General features: G+C 38.2%; 1 protein-coding gene across 1 annotated transcript; it reads left to right on the top strand.

Moving 5' to 3' along the window:
- Positions 1 to 5: 5 nt before the first annotated feature.
- htr2aa (5-hydroxytryptamine (serotonin) receptor 2A-a) lies at positions 6 to 27452 on the top strand (the record flags this gene model as incomplete). Its single annotated transcript, XM_079820892.1, has 3 exons — positions 6 to 868; positions 18304 to 18504; positions 26647 to 27452. Exons 1-3 carry the CDS (start codon positions 400 to 402, stop codon positions 27450 to 27452), a joined length of 1476 nt encoding a protein of 491 aa, XP_079677018.1. The 5' UTR covers positions 6 to 399.
- Positions 27453 to 27680: the final 228 nt, after the last annotated feature.

The raw sequence follows: 27680 nt of genomic DNA, 5'->3' as shown, positions 1-27680 counted from the left end.
AGCTCACACACAGCCAGAGAGAGCAGAGAGAGCGAGCACGAGAGGGAGCGCGTGTGCTCAACTAGCAGGTCATCCAGCTCATAAAATCTGTTGTGTTCTGACAACGAGAACAGAGAGGAGCAAGAAGACTTCACTTAACAGGCACAACTCACTGCACTTTCTGAGATGCGCGGATTATGGAAACCACATTTTATCTATACACCTTACATTTCTGGTTTTCAGGCTTTTTGGTGACAGTAAAAGAGCAGCAGGAAGACTTCAGGAGAGTTTTCAAAGAAGACAGAATGAAGCAAACCTCTGGACTCATGGCTGTATGAAAGATGCCATGAAGAAAAGAAGGATACATCACCTTTAACTGAACTTGTTTTTGACAGACTGTCACTTTTAATAAGGGACATTATGAACTTGCATGCCAACATTTCAAAACCTGTGTTCAAAAGCATCCTCACCGCTTCGAACCTGATGCCCTTTGACCCTGACACCTGGACACCGAACCCGGACACCATGCTGGGTAATGTGGTCCGAAACATTACGTTTGGCTGTAACAGAAGTTGGGCTGATACAGAAGCATCCCTCCTGCCCAATATATCCATCAGCGGCACTTCCAGTGAAATGACAGAACCACTGTCATGGCAAAGGTGCAACGGCGAGATGAGCAAAGAGGAGTTAGTTCAGAAAAACTGGGCAGCACTGTTGATTTTGATTGCGGTCATTGTTACAGTTACGGGCAACATTTTAGTAATCATGGCTGTCAATCTGGAACGAAAACTGCAAAATGCCACCAATTACTTTCTCATGTCACTGGCAGTGGCAGATATGCTTCTGGGACTTCTGGTCATGCCTGTCTCCATGGTGACCATTGTGTATGGTGAGTCTGCTTCGATTTTGACAGCGGCATTCGGTGCCTGTGGTGATTTATTTATGTAGACAGTGGTGTTTGGATGTAAGCTTTCACTTAGACAGTGTTGAATGTTCTCGTGCGATTCTGAATAACAGTAATGTGTGGCACGCGAGTAATGTCAATGTCAAAAGCCATGGTGTGTATATCTATCAGGTTTTCAATAGTTTCCAAACCAGTGATTTGAAACTATATAAAGAGTTGTTGATGTGTTTCCGCTGGAAAAGTTGGAAGTGCACTTGTGGCTGATTTTAATAGGGGGCAGAAGACCCACCAAACATTTTGGGATTTTCCCACCTCCTACTTGAAGATAATGACTGGAACGGTGTTGGATTAGATTAAATCGATTAACCCCGACCTCAGGGACAGCGTCATTTGATATGTCAAAGATGGCGACGACTGTCGAGCATGGCGCGGCGTTATGTTTGTAATGTTGTATTTAAAGATTTTACTCTGACCGCGAGCTTACTTTAAGTGATCGTGAGCATTTTGTATTCATGACTTTTGTTTTTGCCATAATTGGCATAAAAACACAAAGTTTTTGTTGAGCTCTAGCACCGTCTTGTGGTGTATTTGGGTATTCCCCCTTTGCTTTATACTTTTAAAAAGGCTACACTCAAATATTGTTAATGACATGTTAATGTTATGTTTTAAATTGGATATCTGCCCAGTTCAGTTTCATGTTTCCACTTGAGCCTTGTACGGCACGGCTACAAACCGTTTTCAGCCCGGAATTCGAAGCACGTTTGGTTAACCTCCTAAGTGTTCTGGTAGAATGCGTGTTCTCTCTGAAGCTAGCTAAGAAGCTATTTGAGTGACGTAAACACAAATTAATAATAATATTAAAATAAATATCTGAACATCTTCCAAAACGCGGTCGCTATTTACATCTTGTATAATCAGAAAACTGTTGTGTTACGAATGACGCATTTGTATTACATTCCAAAGACCATCCGTTATCAGCCTCACAGTGGAAAATGAAACCATATCCATACCGGCTGGCCCTGATTGGCATGGAATGGAACGTTTAGGGTACATAACACACATAATACACACACACTCTCTCATATTAATCTTGAGTACTTATAGAGTAGTATTGCATCTTTCAAATCTCCAAAGAGTCTTTAGTTTTATCAGATTTATAAAAGACATATACGCTCTACAGATTCACACACACACAATACATCATCGCATTATCCCTGGATAATTTTTGATTCACTATACGTTCGTGTTTTTTATATTATATGCACTTGCACGCCGATTGCCAACTAAACACAGACATTTGATTCAGTTTTACTTACCGCCTGCATCTGCATGACCGGGATCTTTTATCACTGGGATTGCTCAATCTTTCAGTTTCAAACTATCTGCAAATCCAGTGTCAAACTGGGCCTTGTTTAAAAACAGTCACCGAAATGCCGGGAACAAACTAACACACTTGCACAACTCCATTGCTACTCTGGAAAAAAACTAAAAAAACTGCGTACTGTTCCCCTAACGCTGGATTCTTTGGGAAGCTAGATTCTAAGGTTATCTTTACGGCTTCCAAAACTTAAATGAAGCTCGTTTTATGACGTCATACAGGGCCGTACTCGAAAAAACTTTCAGAAACTTATACGAATCCTGAAGGAGTGTATTTGGAACAGAAATATTCCGTCATACATCCAACTAATTTTTTGAAACTTTGGCCATGTTTAGCATGAGAATCCAACTCTTTAACAGTGTAAACAAGTCAGAATGCATGAAATAGCATTAGACATCCACTTTAAGCAAAGAGAACGGATTGGTCCGATGGTGGAAAAGCGGCCATTGTAATTTTATTTCACTTCAGATCATATGCGTTTTCATTGACAGCGGCCTCAGAAAAATATTCACTCGAAAAATTAGATGTGGGAGTATTTTGGTTTGAAAAAAACCCCCTGAAATATTGTGGTGGCTAACGCTAATGAAGTGAATGCTTATGTTTGTTTGTTTATCATAATGCATAGGATTTGATCATAATGCAAGAAAAGCACATTGCATATATATTTTTCAGCACTATTCAGAATAGGATTTCACTGTTTGATTCATATTGGGATCGGATGTACACACACGTTTTTTGTTGTCTTGTTGTGATTTGTTTACTTTTAGACTAGTTGGTTACATAATTTATGTTTAAACGTCAGTGACATTAGTAGTAGCACATCCCTAGTGATGGCACAACCTTGACACAGACGTAATTGGACTAGACAATTTATGTGCCACAGTAACCCTTTAAATTATGATATAAAATCGTAATAAAAACTTCAGACTATTCCATGTTGACTCCCAGTTGAAGGTTTTTGATTCACTGGTTAGTTTTTTCACCGTGCTGATATTTCATTACATATTTTAATATATAGGGTCATGTTTATTTTTCATTTCCACATTGTGTTGTTAATTTTGATTCATTATCTGTCGTGTTTCATTAGGGATATGTTAATTTCTGTGTAATTTGTTATTTGTCTACTTAAAGTGGATGTGTTAATTGATCATTAGTGGCCTTGTATAGACTGACGAGGGTATTTTCATGCAGAGGGCTTGCTAGATGACATTGTAGATTATTTTAATTGCTCCAATATTTTATAATGAGTCCAAACACATGAAAAATGCATGGTTTAGCACACAAGCTTTCATATTCGTTTATGAGGGAGTTTGAAGATGTGTTTACTATTCGAGTGGGAATAAGAAATGTGTTTTTCTGATGGAGCTTGACAGTCAAATGTCATTGTCACGCTGTATTTCAGGCTGATATCAGTGTGCCGAGGCAGCGGCTTTGAAGAACTCAGAGGTTAAAATCGCACAAGAGTGTGCAGGAGAGAAACATACCACCGTCTTCACCGTTTCCATCTCTCTCTGTCTCTCTTCTGCTCGCCTGTCCCCTCTGTATATGCTCTGGGAAGTATTAGTACTATTAGTCAGACTGCGGATGTGAATAAATGTCATGTCATGGTTTTAGGGCAGAGTCACATGTTACAGCTAAAACCTTGTTAACATTTCAAGGTATGTGTGTGTGAGGGTAAAAGGACCTCTGCATGCTGCTTAGTAAATGTTTCTGTTAAATGGTCAAACAAAAGCACCCATTAAAGGTGATGATGTGGAGACGGGAGAATTTTGAGAGAAGGTTTAATTATTTTCTGCTGCGTGAATGCTGGACTGACGCTATTCAAATCCACTGGATGTTGGAGAGTTTCAGCACTTCACCTGTACTCTTATGAAGCAATTTGTCTTTGTCTCCTGGCTGGCTGTGTATTTTAGGTTTTATTGTTCAGGAAAAATGACACTATTGTTGCTCAATCATTTTTATGCACCTTTTTTTGCCTGTTAATTGGCTTGATTAAACGCTTTTTGTCCTTGTGTTTGAGGGTTGAGTCACATTCTCTGTTCCATTCTCCTTTTTGTCTCACAGTCTCACATGAATGCATGTGCATACACAAACACAGCGGAACATTTGGACTGTGAGTCTACAGAATTACTTTTAAGAATATATGCAACATATTATGAATGAATACTATATTTAGAGAAATAATCGTAACTTTTGGCACGTAACCCGGTAGGGATGCACCGATGTTACAATTTTACCAATAAACGATAATTATTTTCATATTAATGTTATATTAATACATTTTCATGTATATTTTATTTACATTTTTCAATTGTAATATTTTCATATTAAAATGATATACAGTTTTGTCTAAGTAAATAAAAAACCCTAAATCCTATAGTTGAATTTAGACATCACAACATTATAAAGTAAATATTAATTTTGTGAGTTGCTAAAGATTACATTGTTATTAAATTATTAGTGTTTAACTTAGGGATTAACTTTAAGTGAGCGTTAGATCACAGCCAAGTTAATCTAAATGTAAAAGTAGGGGAAATGAGCTGCACACTTAAAGGGTTAGTTCACCCAAAAATGAAAATTCTGTCATTAATTACTTACCCTCATGTCGTTGGACACCCGTAAGACCTCCGTTCATCTTCGGAACAGAAATGAAGATATTTTAGTTGAAATCTGATGGCTCTGAAAGTCCTCCATTGGCACAATGCACGGTTCACTCTCAAGACCCTTAAAAGGTACTAAAGACGTCGTTACAAAGTCCATCTCACTACAGTGGTTCTACAATAACTTTATGAATCGGCGATAATAGTTTTTGTGCGCAAAAAAAACCTAAATAAGGACTTGCATAGTGATGACGATTTCAAAACACGGCCTCATGAAGCTTCGAAGCGTTATGAATCAGTGAGCCGAATGATGATTCGGATCGCGTGTCAAACCGCCAAACTGCTGAAATTTGGCGATTCAAACCGCTGAATCGACTCTCTGATTCATAACGCTTCGAAGCTTCATGAGGCCGTGTTTTGAAATCGCCATCACTATGTAAGTCGTTATTTAGGGTTTTTTTGCGCACAAAAACTATTATCGCCGATTCATAAAGTTATTTTAGAACCACTGTAGTGAGATGGACTTTGTAACGACGTCTTTAGTACCTTTTAAGGGTCTTGAGAGTGAACCGTGCATTGTGCCAATGGAGGACTTTCAGAGCCATCAGATTTCAACTAAAATATCTTCATTTCTGTTCCGAAGATGAACGGAGGTCTTACGGGTGTCCAACGACATGAGGGTAAGTAATAAATGACAGAATTTTCATTTTTGGGTGAACTAACCCTTTAAATATCCAATATTTATTGAGACAATACATTCAGAAATCTAATATAAGTGTGTAACTGATATGGTGCAATTATATTGTGCATTAACAGTGTGACTGTAGTACTATTTATATTCTATTAAAATATATATTAATATGTTGAATTCGCTTTTTATATACAATTTTAGCTATTTTGTTCTATTAATCTTTGTTATACTCAAGCATTAAATCATGTGGCTTGTTATGAAGAGGTTTGCAATCTGAGTCATGATTTTTGACTGGCAGATAAAAAAACGGATTGAAAAAAATAAAATGTAATATTAGAAGCAATACCTAGCAACCACTCATAGCACTTAAAACAATCGCATAACCGAATGCTAACAGCCACTCCGAACACCCTAGCAACCACATTACAATGCCCTGGCAACCAAACGCAACTCCTTGGCAAAGCAGTGACAAGCTTTGCACAGGAAAGTGTCAGAAATTGTCTTGTTTGGAATAAGCTGTTTGATCAGATAATAATTAGTGTGTTTTTGAATTGATAATGGTTGGATTCAATAGGCAGCAGCTCTGTATTGTTCCAGCACTGGCCACATGCAGCCACAGAGGAAGGAAGCTAATCACTATAATACTGTGGGCTGCTCCCCCACTTCAAGACTTCAGAACATTGATAAAGAACATTGTATGTACACAAACATTCAACAAACAAACACACACCCTGAGTGAGACTCAAATAAGTATATTTCCTGATGGAAAAATGTATTTTGTCATAAACGTGGCCTGGTGGATAGTGCTCATGCTCCGGCACGGTTGAACAGTTGGGGACAATGAGTTTCAATCTAGCTTGTGTCATTTCATATCTATTATATCCACCCCCTTCAGTTTCCTGGCAATTCTTTTTTGTACTATACAACAAAAAGCAAAAAAAGCCATAAAAATAATTGGAAATAGGATAGTAAGGGGGGTTGGCAAATTGTGCCTGCTGATAGTGCCGTTTATTTAAGAAAATATGCAAATCCGTAACAGCATAAATGCCCACCATGTTTCTGCATCTTGAGGACTGTAAAGCATCTTTACACCACTGTAGTCCCACCACCTGAATTGGCTCATTAAAATGCAATGGTCTGATGTTTGATTGGTTATAATGTAATTATCTTCATCATTTGATCATTTGTATACAAACAAACTGCATTAATAGCGGCTGTTTGTAATTTGCTGATTGTAATTTCACTTCATTTACATATTCTATATTGTTCTCCACCTTCGCATTATCATTTTAAGGGAAATGCTTTTGTAGGGACATTTCACGAGAACTAGACTAGTGACGAGGATTAGTGAAACACCACTAAAACCTCCACTTGTAAACACAGACTGATCCACTGGAGAAGAGCAGAGAGGCTGAAGTGCTTTCAGAAGAGAGGAGATGACAAGAGAGAGCGAGAAACTGACACATGGGTCAGAGATCTTTTTAAAGGTCCACGAGAGAGAGATCACAACTAAACAGCAGGGGTGATAAAATCAGAGAGGAACTCCCATTGAGTCTCAGCAATGCGCTGACGTACTACAGTCGTGACGATGCACGCTCTGAGTAATCCAATGGTAATCAGAGCCGTTTTATAAATAGCAGCATGCGTTTCTAACCCATTATCCGGACAGGTAAGAATAGCTATGTGTGTGTGAATTAGGGCCATTATCTCTAGGAAGCAAAAGAGCCAGTGCCTCCTAAACAAACAAGAAAAAAAAAAAAAAACTAAAGCTGATTAAATATATAGGTGAATATCTCAGCAACAGTTATTAATAAAATAAACAAAATATGCTACCTATTATATCATTGTAGTTTTTTAAGCAATTAAAATCCATAAAGTTGATGTGAGTTGGTTCTAATGAATGTGAATTAAGTGAATAAACACTAAACCATTAGAGGCCATGTGTTATATAGTGAGTATACCATGGGTAATGTGAATTAATATAATGTCTCTTCATTGTTCCTATTTATGTTTATTTTTCTATAGAGTGACAGTTAGGGAAGCCAAAATAAATGGGATCAGAGAAAACACAGACACTAATTTCACCCTGATTCTCTAAACCTCTCAATCTCCCAAACGGCTCCACAGCAGAGCTCTGGCATAATCCCCTGCCATGTCATGTCACCATGACGATAGAGTATTCCAGAACAACACTGAAAGCTCAATAGCTGCCGTTAATGCATCATTGATGTTTCTCTGGGACAGGTGGTCTCTAGGTTGCCACGGCGCTCGCCGACTAAAAAGAGAGGAGTGACTTAATGAGCAGCATGAAGGGCTAATGACGAGCATCTGCGTAGACATAAATATATTTTTCATTTCATTCTTATTAGGGTCGTGGCCACTTCAAGCACATGACACCTGTGCCACATCAGTAATGGCTGCTTAACTATTCTCTATTAATCATACATCTGCATTGTACATCTGGGGTGGGTTGTAATATCTTTTTGGATGGTTATATGGTCGCGGGTTCGATTCTCAATGCCGGCGGGAAACGTCTGAAGTGCACCTAACCCCCAATCGCTCTCTGGGCACCACAGTGAATGGCTGCCCACTGCTCCTGGTGTGTGTGTTCACTACTCACTGCTCCTAATATGGATGGGTTAAATGCAAGGACAAACTCTGAGTATGGGTTACCATACTTGGCTTTCACATCACTTTACTTCACTTTCTTAAATGTGAGCTGCAACACTTTTGCGTCCACTATTTACAGTGGCAAGAAAAAGTATATGTGAACCACTTGTAGAATCTGTGAAAATGTGAATAATTTTAACAAAATAAAAGAGATCATACAAAATGCTTTTTTTTATTTAGTACTGTCCTGAATAAAATATTTTACATAAAAATGTTTTCATATAGTCCACAAGACAAAAAAAAATTGCTGAAACATTCACTGAAGCTCCAGAAGGAAACATGATGCATTAAGAGCCATATCACCCTGTAGCCCAAGACTGGTTTCCCACTGAAGCTAAGCAGGGCTGAGCCTGGTTAGTACCTGGGAGACCAACTGGGAAAACTAGGTTGCTGCTGGGAGAGGTGTTAGTGAGGCCAGCAGGGGTTGCTCACCCTGTGGTCTGTGTGGGTCCTAACGCCCCAGTATAGTGATGGGGACACTATACTGTAACAAGCACCGTCCTTCGGATGAGACGTTAAACCGAGGTCCTGACTCTCTATGGTCATTAAAAATCCCTGCATGTACTTCGATAAAGAGTAGGGGTGTAACCCCGGCATCCCGGCCAAATTTGCCCATTGGTCCCTGTCCATCATGGCCTCCTAATCATCTCCATATATATACGATTGGCTGGATCACTCTGTCTCCTCTCAACCAATAAGCTTGTGTGTGGTGAGCATTCTGGCGCAATATGGCTGCCGTCGCATCATCCAGGTGGATGCTGCACATTGGTGGTGGTTGAGGAGATTCCCCCCTTCTATATGTAAAGCGTTTTGAGTGCCTAGAAAAGCGCTATATAAATGTTTCTTATTTTGTTTAAATATCTTTTTTTTTTCATTTAGTACTGCCCTTCAGAAGCAACAGAAGATGCTTGCATGTTTCCCAGAAGACAAATTGAGTACAATTTACCTTGATCTTCAAATTCAATAAGTTTTCACCCCCCAACTCTTAATGCATCGTGTTTCCTTCTGGAGCATCAGTGAATGCTTCAACCTTTTTTAATAGTTGTGTTTGAGAGTCCTTCAATTGTCCTCAATGTGAAAAGATGGATCTCAAAATCATACAGTCCCTGCTGGAGAGGGTTCAAATAAGCAAAAGATGCTGGAAAACTGAAGAATGTGCAGGACCTGGAGGATTTTTCTGAAGAACATTGGGCAGTTTAACTGATCAGAACAAACAAGGGACTCATGAACAACCATCACAAAACAGGGATCATCCAGGGAACGACACACAGTATTGAGAATCAATGGTTCATAAACTTTTGAACAGGGTTATTTTAATAAATTCAGCAATTTTTTTTGTCTTGTGGACTATATGTAAAACATTTTTTATGTAAACTATCTTATTAAGGACAGCACTAAATAAAAAATAACATGCATTTTGTATGATCTCTCTTATTTAGTTAAAATTATTCACATTTTCACAGATTCTGCAAGTGGTTCAAATACTTTATCTTGCCACTGTAAGTATTTTAGCTTTGCTAAAGAAAAAGAGACATGTTTTCTATTGATCATGAGAGCAGTTATTCATCAAATGATGGAGTCGAGCACATTTTCACATTTTAAAGGAAAGTGAATAATGATGCGCAAACAGCAGATGCAAATCATTCTTAAAGTATTTACCCCTAAATGATTAGGGTTGAAAATTAACAAAGACATTTGATTTTCTCTTCCAACCCTCTCTTCCTTACAAAAGGGCCATTTGTGATTCCTAAAGGCACAGAGGTGTTGATAATGATCATGGTCTAAAGCCCAATATGAGTATATTTAGCCATCAGCTATCACCCTGTAGCCCAAGACTGGTTGCCCACTAAAGCTGAGCAGGGCTGAGCCTGGTCAGTACCTGGATTTTAAAACAAGGAAAACTAGGTAGCTGCTGGAAGAAGTGTTATTGAGGCCAGCAGGGGGCACTCACCCTGTGGTCTGTGTGGGTCCTAACACCCCAATATAGTGATGGGGACACTATACTGTCAGAAAGCACGTCCTTCGGATGAGACGTTTAACCGAGGTCCTGACTCTCCGTGGTCATTAAAAATCCCAGGATGTCCTTCGAAAAAGAGTAGGGGTGTAACCCCAGCATCCTGGCCAAAATTGCCCATTAGCCTCTGTCCATCATCATGGATTCCTAATCATCCCCATGTATATACTGATTGGCTTCATCACTCCATCTCCTCTCCACCAATCAGCTGGTGTGTGGTGGGCGTTTTGGTGCACTATATGGCTACCGTCGCATCATCCAGGGGTGCACATTGGTGGTGTTTGAGGAGATTCCCCCCCTTCCATATGTAAAGTGCTTTGTGTGCAGAGAAAAGCGCTATGTAAATGTAACCAATTATTATGTTGGGGGTCTGCTATTTGTTATAACATTTGTACTGTCTGTTGTAATCTTAAAGACCCCCTGTGTTGAAATCAAGTTTTTAATGTTGTTTATATTTCTGTGGTGTTTTTAAGACAATCCATGTCCAACATCATAAGTCAATACCATTGCTGAGTATTTTCTCCTTAAAACTGCAGTGAACCAAAGACTCAAAAACGCAGTTTGAAATCGTTTGCGTTTCTGACGTCACAAATGGCCTGTTAACCAATCACGTCAACGCACAGGCGGGCTTTAGCATATCATTTACTATGCTGCAAAGCATACGTCTCAAGAGAAGCCAGGCTCCAAGCATATTTTTCTGTTGATATGGAAAATTGTGTATATTTAGCAATAAGGGTGAATTATGTATATGATGTATATTTGGATGTTATGATGAACTATATGCCTTTCTCCGCTGACGTTCTAAATTGATCAAAGTCTAAATTGAACATGATTTGTGTAAAAAACTTTTAAATATCTATTGATTTTGTTTTAAGGGATAACATTATTGACTACAAGGGGTCTTTAAGATATAATTTGCTGATTTGCTACAGCAAATATGTTTTAATCTCACTTTTATTTTTTTAACACTATCATTTAACACAACGTAACTTTTGGTTTTGTTTTAGGTTTAGTGTAGGTGGGATGTTTTTTAAATGCGATAGAGTATTATTAGCCCCACTCATGGATATTTAATTTCCAAACTGTTGTGATACGTACATAATAATAATGTAAGCAACGTTAAAACATTGCCATATTCACATTCATCTGTCTCGGTTAAAACTGAACACACATTTAGTGGCACTTACTGGACATTTAATTTTGAAAGTGTCACGAAACCTGCAACAAGATATCCTTTTTTTTGTCGCCACAGGCTTGTTTTTCTAAAGAGCCTGGATTGTATAAAATAGTTTTTAAAAAATGAATACAATCCTCACGTATTGTGTGTCTTGTGTCACATTATGACACAGCAAGTTTGAATATGCAAGTACAAATTTTCAGAAACTTTTATGATTTTTTGGGGGCGTTTGATAGCTCCTGATCACTGGATGATTTGTGGATCAAAAGGCATCAACATACTTAAAACATGCATCCAGTCATACAGGTTTAGAACGATGATGATGATGATGAATTTTTCTGTGAATTCATATTTTGAGTTGTTTTCAAGGCAAACAAGAGGTAAAGAGGCAGTGAGAGTGTGTGTGCAAGGAGGGAGTGATTAATTAGTCTGATAGATTCAGGGCTGCTTAACGAGGCAGAGGATGAGTTCAGGAAGGGTCAGGGAAAACGGGGTGAGCCAGCGGTATTGTAATTATCCATCTACCGACACAAACGCACACGCACGAAACACTCCTCTTGACATTACAGCGAGTTTCTTGCCTTAGGCAAATATCATGGGCTTTTTTTTTCTTTTTCAACATGGTGACACAGTGATGCATATAATCAAGCCCTCAGTGGGCATTTCCCAGGCATCCGGCTCAAATCAGTGCTTACAAGAAATGCATTTCAAAATGTGCTGGCACTCTAGTGTCAAGTCTTTGCTAAGAGTTGTCATTCAGCTTGCTGAAATCTTGGGCTTGTGGTCAAAAGGCAAAGCTTTTAAGATGGTGGTGCTGTTCGCCTGTGTTTGTATTCATAGTTAATGTTGTCAGAGAGGCTGTATGGTTACATTCAGTGTGCTATTTGTATATAGTTTGTTATAAATATAACCTAAACCTAACAGAAAATGTCCTGCATTTTTACAATTAATTAAAACTATATATATTTGTAAGATATTTTGAAGAATGTTGATAACCAAATAGTTTCAGTTCCCATTCATACAATGAGAACCAAAGCAGTTTAGTTAACAGCATTCTTCAAAATATCTTCTTTTGTATTTCAAAAAAGAAAGTAAGTCATACAGGTTTGGAACAACATGAGGGTGAGTAAATGACGACAGAGCTTTCATTTGTGGGTGAACTATCCCTTTAATCTATTGTATTGTATAACGTTTTACAAATGACGATGTCCCAAAAAGGATTTTTTGTCAGATTTAGCTCACTTCTGGGTACACATTTTGTTAAGCAGGTACACACACTCATACACACTCACTGCTTTCTAAGGTGTCCTCCAACCAAATCAGGCTATTATCCTGCATGGATAGATAATGTTTGGCTTTCATCTAAAGCAAAGGCACAGACACTCTAAGGATTTGAGGGAATTTGTCAGGTTTTTGTTGGGTCTGAGACTCTGAGTATTAAACGCTGAGAATTAGGGCGTCCCCTGAGACTGTGCTCATGAGCAACTCCAATTAGACAAACTGTCTGAAGGGTTTTAAATTGAGTCTTTGACCTTCATTGTTTCTGTTTTCCTAATGCATGCATCTCATAGACCGCACACACACACATTTGGTATTAATGGATTATTAATTAGCCTCTGGTTTTGATGCGCCATCTCTTGTTTTTGAGCTTTATTGAATAAAGCCACAGCTGGCAGAAGCCTCAAAGCAAAGAAAGAGATAACGTTCTTCTCTCTCATCTATTCATAAGCACCTCTTATGCCTGCCACTGCCAGTGATTGAACTTTTATTCGTTTAGTTCTGTATCTTCCTTTTTGTGCAACTTTCATCAAGACTTAGATTTTTATTTATGCCATGATGCATACCGCCACATCAAACAGTGCCCCCCTCTTAATATTTTCTAAAAAGACCTTCATCTCTTCATATCATAAGCCCTGATCCTATCTCTCTTTCAGTCTGTGCTCTACACACATTCCACGCAATGTAGTATAAAATAAGGCCTTAAACTTTTTCTTTTCTTTTCAATAAATAGTCATTGAAATGAGGTGCTTAACCTTCAGAAAATATTGATCAACAAGCTCAAAAGACTTTATTTTCTGTGTTTTTATGTAATATCTGAAACTCTCTTACTCTCAATTTGAGACATAAATTCAATTTAATACTGTCTAAATACAAAAAATTAAATCTAATTTGTGTGGTTTTAATTTTTGGTAATTAAAATATCCTCAAGTTAATTTTATTTTAAATTAATCATTAAAATATTAAATAAATTAGTTTAATATCAGTTCATGAGATTATGTTAATATTATGAGTATGATAAAAATATGTACCATATTCAAGGAGAAAGCCACTCTGTGTACAGTCACATGGGTAACACTGCCTGCATGAGTATGCATCTCATGTTCATAGTAAAAGGCATCTATCTTTAGCTACTGTATCACCTTTCTTTTTATACCTCAATAGATAGAAGACAGGAGAGCGTGGGAGCTTTTCAAAGCTAAAGTAATGTTATTTACTCAAAGTTTATCTCCCATGCTGCTAAATCCGTTTATCAAACTGCAGACTGAATTTTAGCAAACAATTTTTTTTTTCTTTTGCAGAGAAATGCACAGAATCTGTTGTATGGAAAGCACAGGTTTTCATTCACTTGAAAGAACACAGTAAACACAACACACACAGGGAAACTAATGTAATACTGTGGCTCTGCTGAGGTAACAATCCAATATCAAACCTGAGTGAGTTCTGATGAAGAGTGCTGTTTCTGAAACACAAGTGTGTGATTGTGTGCTCTTTGTTTAGGTGATTGATGGTCTTTATCTATTTTTGCACACAAGCTCTGTATATTCATTCACCCACATATGACCATTCTTCCCTTCACTTCCTCTCTCTTCATGCATCCCATTTCCTGCAGCTCCTCCTCCTGTTATCCTTTCACCCATTTCTTTCTCTATATTTTCTACCTCATTTCCTCTTCTTTTGAAAGTCTATTTTCTTTGTGGCACTTCATTTGTGTTGGCTCTTTTGGCTTTGCCGTTGTGTTTCACTTCAGACTTTTGTCACTGACAAAAATAAAAACAACTAGTGAAAGCACTAAAAATAAGAAAGTACCTGACAATAACTGCAAATTGCTATTAATTTGCTATTAATACAACATTTCTCCCCTTCACGGTTTGTGTCTGTGTGTGTCCTGTACAAAGTACCAGGAGTGTTAACAATGAACTTTACAGTTTCAGTCTGGTGAATGGTGGATGGCCATTTTCTGCCTGACTGCCCACAGCAGAGTGAGTTAACTCTATTGCACTTACAAAACTGAACTTAGGGGAGAGCAGGGCACGACTTAATGCTTTTTGACTTTCCCAGTTTGTGTAAATCTACTTAGGGTTCAGAGTATTTCTCTTTTTCCAAATTAATTTCACACGTCTGGTACAAATATGTTGTCTTGTTTCATTACAGACAAACAAAATGATAGATAGACAGAAAAACAGATTTTACAATATTTTTTAAATCAATTTCTAGAGTATTGTAGAAATTAAACTGTCTTTCATCCCCGTTTAAACAGAAAATACTGTCTTGTGCTATTTTCATGAGCTCATCACACTCATGCTTTCCAGTGAAATCACTCACTTGAGCTTAGTGGATTAAATTATCTCACAGGACCTTAGCTTGTGACAGAGGAAAGTCAATGTTTCTGTCAGTTTTATTCCTTCAGTTTGATTACAACTCGCATGTTGTAAAATGTGAGGGGCAAGTTATACAGGTGCTGGTCATATAATTAGAATATCATCAAAAAGTTGATTTATTTCACTAATTCCATTCAAAAAGTGAAACTTGTATATTATATTCATTCATTACACACAGACTGATATATTTCAAATGTTTATTTCGGTAACACTTTAGAATAATGGTCATTAGTTAACATTAGTTAACTACATTAGTTAACATTAACTAATAATGAACTGCACTTATAAAGCGTTTATTAATCTTTGTTAATGTTAATTTCAACATTTACTAATGCATTATTAAAATCTCGTTAACATTAGTTAATGCACTATGAACTAACATGAACAAACCATGAACAGCTGTATTTATATTAACTAACGTTAACAAAGATGAACAAATACAGTTAGAAATTGTAGTAAACAGCACATTCCAGGGCCCAGTTTATGGCCGGGCCACTCTCTGTCCATAACAGTGGACAAAGGTTTGCTACATTTTGATTGGATTTTGGTAGACAGACACAAACAAACTGTCCAACGCCATCAGATAAAGATGCTAGAACAACAGCCAGACATCTCTTAGAGGGCAATAAGAAGAACTCTTGTACCAAGCCCAGGAAGGACAAGACATCTCATTGGTCCACATGCAGTTTCTGCCCTTCACCCAAATCCCTAGTGTCCTGGTCTATGGCTGCCATAAAAATTCCACAGGACCTTAGCAGTAGTGGGTGAAACAAAGACCACAATTATCCATCTAAATCCATTCATAACTATGTTTGGAAACCTTAAGACTGATGTAAACTACACACATCCATTTCATACTTATTCAGAGAAATAAGTATTCTCAGTGACAGCTATTAGTAATGCAACATCTTACACAGAATCAGCTATTAATGAACAAATTAATGAACAGTTAAATCTTTTCCCATCATGTTTTGTTTCTATTTGTTTAGAATATTGCCAAGGGTATTCTGATGGTGGTTTGGAAAGTGAGAAATGCATTGGTAAACTTTAAAGACTTATAACTGTGTACAGTATGCAAATGAGTTCCACAGGAGAAAGGAGGGTGGGCCACACGGTGTGCCCCCTCTGATGCCAGCAGCCAATCGCAACACTGGAATGGAGAAGTGCCAAATTGCAATCTCCTCCTATTCAGAAAAGGATAAAGGTACCCTTTCAACTGACACACCTTGTTCTGAGTTTCTCCTTGAGAGAGACAAACAGTTCACCAAGTTCTGAGTCTGTCCGGCGAGGATGAGACTGTGACAGTTCACCAAGTTCTGAGTCTGTCCGGCGAGGATGAGACTGTGACAGTTCACCAAGTTCTGAGTCTGTCCGGCGAGGATGAGACTGTGACAGTTCACCAAGTTCTGAGTCTGTCCGGCGAGGATGAAACTGTGACAGAGCAACCAAGTTCTGAGCCTCTGGTTAATCTAGAGACAACAAAAGATCCAAGGATCTGAGTCTACAGCTTGTGAGGCAGCAACAGATACGACCACGTTCTGAGCCTCCAGCCTGTGAGGAAAGAGACATTAACAACCACTACGTTCAGAGTTTTAGTCCAGCGAGACAAGTACAGCACGTCCCGAGTCTCCATGCCAGAGAGACAAAAGCGGATTGACCAAGTCCTGAGTGTCTGACCCACAGAGTCAGAAGACACAAAGAAACATCTGCAACAAGGTTAAGCTCAGGAGAGCAAACCTTCATTTCGAGGTTCCTTCATCTGCGTGTTCCAGATTAAGGACCTTCTGCACCTACTTCAGGGCCTCATCTGCGTGTTCCAGATTTTAGGACCCTTTGGTGCTCCAGGAGATCAGCATCCCACAGATCTTCATGTTCAAGACTGTTGAAACGGATTCCAGCTCCTTTTCCACTGCATTGTCACCCAGCACAACCAGTGGAAGAAGTCACCTCCATCGGACTGCTGGACTTCAGGATGGACTAAAATGAACTCCCAAAACGTACTGCCAGATTCTGGAAGATGAATTCTTCAAACAGTGGTACTAGAGGATGTGGTGCTGGTCCTTCAAGAGTCACTCTCAACCTATCTGTCCATAAAGCCTATAAAAAAACCTTCTTCATTTATTTTACAACACTTCAGCTTGTGATTCTTATCTAGTGGGGGTCATTTTTTAGGATTCTTTACCTAACTGAAGTCTCTGAGATCCTGACACCTTGCACTTCTGGAGACTCCAGGTAGGTTGCAGCTTTGGAAAATGGTGGCGCTGGAGACTAAAGGGTTCCTGATGGTTTCACCCTTAATTCTTCACCTTAATTCTTAATTCTTTTGCAGTTAACAGGTGTCTTTTCTTCACCACCTGTTTTTGTCAGATCCTGCTGACCCAACGAGCATTTCACTGTCCAATGGTCATGCCTTAACTGCAATGTCTAGTATTGCATTAGTATTGCATCCTTCTCATGGGCATTTAATACTTTTTGACTTTTCAGTCTGAGTTAAATCTCTTTTTTGGCTCAATTTATCTGTAAAAGAAAACATGCCTAATAATTCTGCATACCTGAATATAAGGTGATTTTCATTTCCAGCCTTCATGAACAATTATATATCACTTATACATTATTAAATACTAAATCAATAGTAGTTATTAGGATTACTGTGGTTTGGAATTGGTCAAATGTGCCTGGAAAAAAAATATGATCAGAAAATCAACGTGCCTAATAATTCTGCACTCCCTGTAGTATGAATGCGTATATGAATGTAATCCGGACGTACTACATCCACCATGTTGTCATTATCACGTGACCTACCAGTGTCAGTTGCATCCCTTCAAAAATCCTCTCCTGTGGCTTCATGGGATATAGCAAAGTGTCCATCGAATGCACACTTCAGAATCTCGCTGGAAGTAGTATGTCATCTGGAGACTTTTCGCCTACTGTTTTTCGTATACTAAGTATTCGGATATACTATGTTGGTGTATTGTTTTTCGTATAAACTATATAGTAGAGAAGTATTCGATTTCTGACACAGCTTAAGTTTCGTCATGCTAGCATGTATGGAAGTATTTCAAATAAGTGTGTTACAACTAGCCCTGCGTTCGGTTGTGCCCTGCTCACCTCTACTCTTCAGGATGGATGGATGAATGGACAGACAAACTAAATGATAGATGGACAGGAAAGTCAATGTTTCTAAGCCTTTTGCTGTCAGTTTGATTTTCTGAATGTGTTTCTCGTCTTCAGGTTACTCCTGGCCCCTCCCTGCAGCACTCTGTCCCATGTGGATCTACTTGGATGTTCTCTTTTCCACCGCCTCCATCATGCACCTGTGCGCTATCTCTCTGGACCGTTATGTGGCCATCCGGAACCCCATCCGACACAATCGATCAAACTCACGTTCCCGGGCCCGGGCCAAAATCACAGCGGTCTGGACCATCTCTGCAGGTGCAACATGTGGGCATGACACAGTGATGTAGTGTGACGTGAAGCCATGATTATGAAACTGTTGTGAACAGGATGTCATTATGTCTGAGTCATGACTCTGATCTAATGTATATTCATGATAACATAGTATTATGCTATTAAGACTCTGCTTTCAGAATATGTAAAATCCTAGAATGAGTATGAGATGACCTTGGCTGTTTAGAGACGCTACTAAAAAGAAGAGTGATCCAAAGAGGGTCTTTAAATGTTTATGTGTACTTGAATTTAAATTGCTTTTTGGACTAGAGAAATCAGTGGCTAATAAACCTCTATGCCATCATTCACCAGAGGAAAGGCGGTGTGATATTGAATACATGAGTGGAAGAGAGAGCTTTGTGAGCACAAGTTAGATACCTGTAAATCAGAAGTATTTAATTGCAGCAATATTCAGTTATATTATAGATTCGAACTGAAAGGCAACAATGAGACCTGCAGTAGTGACTACAGCTTCATCAGTATCCTGCTGATTATGTCAATGGAGCACCACAAAGAAGAAATAATTGAGATGGGGAAAAATAGCATAATGGAAAGATAAAAATGAATGAATTTTACAGGCCTGGGACTGGGTTATTGAAGTCATGAATATTTACACCACACACAGTGTCATTTCCACCACATCTCAAATCATTCTCTGGTGGAAATGACAGTGATGTAAATGAGAGTTTAAACATTTGCGTAAAAATAGCTATGTTATTAGCCTTAGCAAGATCATAAATACACACAAATAACATTTTCACACTATTTTGACCTTGCTTGGAAACTATTCTCAATAAAAATATTGTTCACAAGTGATATTTACCTTAATGTTTCTTTGATTTCTCTTATTTTCCATGTCATGTTACGTATTTAATCTCACGTACGCTCTTCACTAAAAGTGTTGTTGCCTTGGTAAATAAGTAACTTTTGATAAAACAATATTATTAAATTGTGATATAATAATTTGTTTAAAAATTATAGGATATTTATTAATTTATTTATTTAGAGACTGTCATATTAAAAGTCTTGGTCTGGGACAAAAATAAGTAGCAAAAGATAATAATGAAGGCATGGAAAAAAGCTTCCTAGCCAGTTTTAGTATGACCTTCATATATATAAAAAAGGAATCTATTCGTTTTAATAAAAATCAACCACTGCAGTGCCCGAAGTTGAAGAAATGACCAAGCTCTGATCTATTTCAAAATGACCTCAAACCATCCCTGTTTTTCGATCTGCATGCAGCACAGACAGAAATGAATTATTATGAGGAGAAAATGTAATAAAGTGAATGCCATTTGCATCGCTCCAATGCAAAAATAAAAATAAAACGGTGTAATGAAACACATTTATAATGCAAAGCAATATAAACTAAAGTCAATAGAGACCAATATAGAACTAATATAATATAATATCTGCACTAATAAAGCCGTTAAACTGTGGCGGTACACTTTTGGATAGAGCTTCAGTTCCCAGAACTCCAGTCTCAAGCCTCTACCAGATTCAGAGTGGTCATAGAGCTGAGAGCTAGTGTTGCTTTAAAGTGAAGAAGAATTTCAGTTTCAGTAATTATGTATCGTTTGGGGATCAAAGAAGACCTACTAACATTTCGGAGATTAGGGCTCTTTGAGCATGAGTCAGATGCTTTTCAAAGAACAGCATGTCTGGTTGTTAAGACAAAAAGGTGCTTTTGTAATTATCAGTGAGGAGGAGCATGCCACTGAGATGCCTAATTATCTGTCTTTTATTCCAGAACATTTGATGGGTGTATTTTTTTTCTTTTTTTGCATAAAAGTATCCATCCATCCATCCATCCATCCAGTATTTGTAATGCAAACAAAACAGCTCTTAATCTGCTTAAATTTTTTTAGCTAATTTGCTTCCATAGCATGCCCTCTTTCAGACGAGTAGAAAGTGTCCAAAATACACATCTAAGGGTTTTTGTTTAATTGAACAAATATGTTTAATAAATAAATAAAAATTTCTCCTGCACAGAGCCATAAATCTCCACTTCAGTTACATATGCCAAACTTTCAGAGGGGTTTGTACATACAGTATAATTTGGTTGGGTTGGGGGCTGTTGACAGTGCTTTCTGATTGATAAAAAGAGACACCTGGTATTAAGATGCATTTTGTTTCATCGGATCACAAGTAGACGAGGGAGATACATTCACATTTACACCTGGTGTTTTAATGCGTCTCTTTTGTCCACTTTTTTCGACCACTTCTGTCCTGATTTCCTCGAGGGGAGGGTCTATGGGGCGGGTAAATGTATGGGCTTTTTCAGATCTTTTGATCTAATAGACGAAATAAGCTTGTGGAATTTACATATGTTGGTGAGAGAACATTGTACTTTTTTCATCTTCAAACCAACTTTGGGTCTGCAGCCGACAAAGTTTAAACCCTGTCTGTCTAGTGCACTTCCCATAATGTTAGTTCAGTAGTCCGAGAGTAGGCGTCTTTTGTAGCTGTTCGAACACATTCGAGCACATGAGCGTTTATACAATAACTAATACAGGTGAATGCGTTTTTAATTACCTCTGGAAGTGGTCGAAAGGGGACAAGCTCAAAACGTTAGGCCCTGTTTATACCTGTATTTAGATTCGTCCACTTGTGATCCAATCAACCAAAACGCATTTTAATAACAGGGCCTTAATATATCAACAAAATGAAACAAGAATTTTTAACCTGGCTTTGTCCAATGTTCCGCTCATCTGTACCTTTAAAAATAACATTTCAGAAAACTCGCAATACAAAATGTACTGTGTCTTAATGTACTGTGATTTATCAACAGGGGAAGTGTGTTGATATCTAGTTAAAATTCACATGTACTATCTTGCCTTCAAATATCAGTCACCACATAATATCCATAACTGAAAAGAGTTTGAGAGCTGCCAGTGGATTTGAGCAAAGCACCATCATCTCTACTTACATTATAATGCTGCTTTTATAACTTTTTCCAACTCTGTTTACTCTTATCTCCGGGAAAGGATGAGAAATGTGATGTCAGAGGAGGTTGATAACGAGTAAGATAAAGTAACCCCACTTTAAACTCACTTTTAAAGGAAAAACCTTACAGATATAAATTTTTAATCTACTCATCTTTCTCTTAGATTTTGACATTCTTATCATAGTAATCCAAGGCCTGCGGTTATTCGTAGATGCACAATTCCAGATGCGTCATCCAATGGCACTGGGTCCATCATTGGCACCCCCATCCCCCCGCCCTCCTTACCAGCTCTGTTTCCCCCAACAAACCCCAGAGATCAAAAAGATTTGCAGAGATTTACTGTTGCCATGGAAATGTCTTATCACCATGGCAGTTTTACTGAAAGTTTGTCCTTGAGCGATACAAGCTTTCCATTTGCAAGATGCTAGCGGAAATTAGAAATATATCATATACAGCATTATACAAAACTGAAGACTAATGGTTGTAAATAGTTGTGTTATTGATGGTACGCAATGAGAAAAAAAGTCCCATCAATTACTGTGAAGTAACCCAAAGGCATGTGACAAAGGACAGGCTCATATTATTCTAGAATATTCTCTCTATATATGTATATATATATATATAGAGAGAGAGAATATTCTAGAATAATATGAGCCTGTCCTTCAACAAGAGATCCATTAATCACAGGGTTCCCATTGAGCCGCCCAGCAGGTTTTTAATAAATATACGTCACCTGCAATCTCAGTTTAATGATTTGTAAATAAGTGATTTATCAGTGCTTGAAAACATTCATGGAAAATGTTTACACATGATTATGAGCTAAGAGTTATTTAAAGATTATCATCTCTTTTGAAACAAGATGTCGTGACGGGGGATCAGACAGAATGTGTGTGTGTGTGTGTGTGTGTGTGTGTGTGTGTGAGTCTGTTTTCCCTTAGAGATAAGAGATGGTTCATGGACTAATACATTTCTGGGATATAATAGTCAGGTGTTTAAAGGGGGCATAACACACACAGTTTATGCCAATTTCATATTAATCTTGAGTACTTATAGAGTAGTATTGCATCTTTCATATGTCCGAAGAAGAGTCTTTAGTTTTATCATATTTATAAAAGAAATATACACTGTACTGATTCTTTCCGAAAATAGCTGAACTCGTGAAGGCTTGCAGTGGGCGGAGCTAAAGCATCTTGAGCACACACACACTGCCTGGATAACTTTTGATTCACTATACGTTCGTGTTTACATTACTGTAATGCACTTACGCGCCGATTGCCAACAAAACACAGACATTTGATGCAGTTTCACTCACCGCCTGCGGTTTTGACTCATGACCAGGAACAAACAAACACACTTGCACAACTTCCGTTGCTGCTCCTGAAAAACCCTTAACACAGGATTCTTTGGGAAGCTGAACAAGGTGATCTTTCCCTCATAACCAGAAACACACTTCTTTAGTGACATTGTTGATTTCGTGGTCTAAAAACTAAATGACAGTGCTGCCAACAGCTCCTATAACCCGAACGCTCGTTGTTGAGTTGACGCTCTTGCTCTAGTTCTGGGCTGCGTTTCCCAAAACCATCGTAAGCTTAAGTTGATCGTAGAACAATTGCCACCAATGGTCTCTACGATCAACTTAGGCTTACGATGGTTTTGGGAAACGTAGCCCTGGGGCCCCTTTCAGAAAGGAGGTTAAGTGAAAACTCTGAGTATGTTAACCTTGAAATAAGGGAAACTCTGGGTTTTCGGTTTCAGAATGGGAGGTATGTCAAACCCGAGAAAGCAGGGTAAGTCAAGCCAGTTTCTAAAAAAGAGGTAACTTATACTCAGAGTCAGTTACCAGGGTAACTTACTCTGTGAACCTAACCTGGTCAGGAGCAGGTTTTATTTGGTAAACCCAGAGTTTCTTTTTGTCTCCTCCCCCTTTTTAAAGCGCCAGCGGTGTATAAATACTTCATTCATTCATTGAAACTGCACAAACGCGTAGTACAAACGAGTATTTTTGTTGTATTTCAAGTACAAATATAAAAAAATTATGAATTAAATATAAATCTAAAGTAAGCGAAGTTTACTTAAAACAAGTTATCTGCCACTTGACAAAAATACAAAGTAAGAAAAGCATTCTTTGCAGTGCAGGTACATTCATTCATTGCTCATATTTCATCATGAGGACACGGTCAAAGTGACAAAAATGCCATGTCCTTTGAACGACAGGATCCTGACGTTCACTTGATAAACCTCTAGAAGTAACCTAATAATGAGCATTTCCTTTAGGATTTCCAGTGGTTGGTCGCATTGATGACACTCATATTCCCATCATCACACTTTCTGAAAACAAATTATTGTGTGGAATGGAAGAATGCCAGATGGTAGTACGAGATGTATGCCATAACCACCACCACAGCTGTTAAATACATTTATTTACAATTTTTATGCTCAAATTTATTTCATACAAATACTTTATTATTTTTCCTGTTGGATGTTAATATTCTTCCTCCATCTCCTCTTCATCTGTCAGTGGTGCTGGTGTTTGGCTGGCCTGAGTAGAAGTAAAATGTTTAATGTCATTACCATAATTAATAAATGTAACAGGTGGGATTAGAGAACATTTCATTATGTGGAAAGAGCATAGACCCTTTTCACATTTCTGGGTTTCTCAGAGCGGAAGTCGTCATATTTGGGTTAACTTTTATAGCTGTGAATGAAAGAATACATTAAATATATATATTTTGTGTGTCTCCATTTGCTCAAATAGCAAAAGAAAAACTCCACAATAGTGATTTCACAACTTTCCAAAAGAGGGAAAAAACAGAGATTGATAACGACAGTGAAAAGAGAGAAAGATGTTAGTTTTACCATCACTCCCATAGACGCTGTATTAGAAACACACTCACAGCAGCGGTAACTTGTTTTAAAATTTGATGCAAAAGTGACCGTTAAAACACGTCATCACAGTCTGTGAAAAGGGTATATGGGAAAAGCTGCTGCATACTGGACACTGAATGATATTTATTTAATATCCTCCTGGGACCCAAGAATAGACTTTTGTCCACTGTAGTGGACATTATATTTTAGTGAATTTCTCTGACATCATACATGTCACATGTCACAGTCTGGGTGTCCAGTAAAGAGCACATTCGGGGCTTTGCAGGGATACCAAATGTTTGGAGGTTTCACCAGGACAACAACTTCTTCTTGGTCTTTAAAAATGGCTGACATTAATGTTGAGCACTCTTATGGAAATATGATCATATTTTTTAATTATAATTTAAATCTGATTAATTTTCAAATTGTTTGTTATAAATCAACATCTCAGGAAAATGTTATGGGGTTTCTAATCAAAATATGACTTTCTGTTACAGAACAGGGCATTGATTTCATAAATGACCACTATAGTGGACACCAGGATTTAAATCATGTTTATCAGGCATTTTGGAGACATAACAAGTGAACAGGGAAAGAAATTACATATCAATATTCCTATGAAATATTAGATATTATTTTGAAAATGTTGCCAATTTTTCCTCCCATTATTACACTTCTTTTTTCATTACATGTTGCACCAAGAACACATTAATATGCAAATTAGATGCAGTGAATAGATACATTGAATTGAATGGGAAAATCCAAGTATTTTCATTTTACCCACATATTTCATAAAGTAAAATGGTATATGAATGCATTTCATTATATCTTTCATAACATAGTTCAGAATCATCTTTAAATAAAGTTTGTTTAAAAAAAAACCCTGAAACCTAAAAATTGATTGATGAGTTAAAAATAAATCCCATTGTTTTTGCCTATACATGCAATTTCATGTCATTTAATTTTTTTAACAACTCAGTCCTGGTGTCAACTACAGAGGACATATAACATATGAATAAAAGATCATTTTTCAAAAATGTTTTTTTCCATTTGTTTCTTATGCTCTAAACAATGCAATGGCATAAAACAATACTAAATTCAAAAAACTTTTTTTTTCTGGGTCCCAGGAATATGTCATATGTCAAGTCAACCTACACCCATTAACCTTTTATGCTTAAAGCTTTACCTGATTGAATTATGTTTTAATTTTTCATTTTTAGCTGCTGCCACAATCGTTTTTTGCCTGTAGGATACCATGAAAATTAAACTTAATTAAACTAATTAAGAATTAAACTTGCGTATTGACCCAGAAGTGTGCAAATGTCTTTTTGTTGGGTGCTGTTGCCATGGTGAATCATAATTTCGGAGCTCCATTGATCATGGCTTTTCATAGTTGGGGTGTATGTGCTTAACTCAGTCAGTCTACTCAAGAGTTGATTGAACTACCTCAATTCAGCTGTTCTGAAACCCAAAACTCAGAGTTTCCCATCTCAGAGTAAGTCAACTCAGAGTTCAGGTTTAAACTCAGAGTTGGTCGAACCTCCTTATTGAAACGGGCCCCAGAAGGGTAAAATTGGCGTTTATTTTCGTCAGTTACGTCTCGTTAGATCTAGCATTCTGCCCACTTTGAATAAGACACAAAGGTAAAGTAGTTTGTATGATAACATTTATTTGAATGAATGACTTACAGCATTTATTTGAATTCATTTTCGAGAGAGAGAGATGAGAGATGCGTACCTGGGTCAGTGTTCAGTGTCTCTATTACCAATGAAGCTGCATGAGTATAATTACTTCAAAATGGTGATGTAGCCCCTTCGTGAGAAATATAATGTAGTGATTTAGTAGCAAAGCTATTTTATGACTAAAAGTTGCAGGGCAGCGTTGATAAGTTTCTGTGCTTCTGGATGTTTCTGTGTGCACAGCGCGATCTCCGAGTGTCGAGTGACGTATGTATACGTGTGCACGCTTCAATGAAAACAGAGCATTAATATATAACGGTGATTCAACTGACTTGAAAATACCTGTGCATTAAACGGTTTTATTGAACACCGAGTATTCAGACAAACCATGGTATAAGAACTATTATTCATTTATATCTGCTTGAACAAATGAAAGGGACGTAAGTAGAACAGCTGCATATGCAATAGAAAATTGCAGGTCACACAACTTTACTGCTTTTGTGTTTTGTGTGAAATAAGCAACTGTCATTTCTTCTCTTTTGTTTAGTTTTTTGCCACCTTGTTTTTTGGTCTGTCACAATTTCTGCAGACTAAACTAAACTACAAATGCACTTTCTTCTCTCTGTCTTTCTGCAGGCATCTCCATGCCAATCCCAGTCCTGGGTCTGCGTGATCACACCAAAGTTTTCAAGGATGGCAGCTGCCTATTGACTGACAATTCTTTTGTGTTGATTGGGTCCTTCGTGGCCTTCTTTGTGCCATTGATCATAATGGTGGTGACCTACTTCCTGACTATCAGCGCTCTGCAGAGTGAAGCTACGCTCTGCCTCGACCAATTGGTGCCCAGGCCCAAATGGAGTACAGGATTCACCCTGAATTTCCTCCCTGGCCCATCGTTCTCACCCTCAGAGAACAAGCTCTTCTTGCGGCGCTCGTTGAGCCGTGATGCGGGGACAGAGTCTGGGGTTGTGATGCCGCCTTTCGGACGGCACAGTGTACAATCCATCAGCAATGAGCAGAAGGCCTCCAAAGTTCTGGGCGTGGTTTTCTTCCTGTTTGTAGTCATGTGGTGTCCCTTTTTCATCACCAACGTTTTGGCGGTGGTTTGCGACCCGGCGACATGTGACGTCGATATAATGAACGGACTGTTGAATGTGTTTGTGTGGGTCGGTTACCTTTCCTCCGCCGTTAACCCACTGGTTTACACGCTCTTCAACAAGACTTACCGCTCAGCCTTTGCTAGATACATCCGATGCCAGTTTCACGAAGAGAAGAAACCGCTACAGCTAATTCTGGTTAACACCATTCCACCGATGGCCTATCAGTCCACACACCTCCCACTCACTGGATCAATAGGAAATGGGGATTTCTCTCTGCCCCTTCACAATAAAAACCACCATCTGTCCAAAAGCCGCAAAAATGAGAGTGTCAGCTGCTTGTGAATTCACTCAATGAACCCACAAATGCCAACCGTAACCCTGGATTTTTTTTCTGGGTTCGCGTTTGGCATTCTATCCTTCTTACCTCTACAGAAATCAGCTCAGATTGGTCTCAAGTATTAGTATTCATAACCCAAATGCATCTCTGAACAAACAGCATCACAGTCCATGACTTGATCACAGGGTACTGATACATCAAAAGACCTTAGTTTGACCGAGATCTGAGCTTAG

The sequence above is a fragment of the Gobio gobio genome (genome assembly GCF_949357685.1).
Source record: "Gobio gobio genome assembly, chromosome: 7".
Classification (NCBI taxonomy): Eukaryota; Metazoa; Chordata; class Actinopteri; order Cypriniformes; family Gobionidae; genus Gobio; species Gobio gobio.
This window is presented reverse-complemented; position numbering and strand designations above follow the sequence as displayed.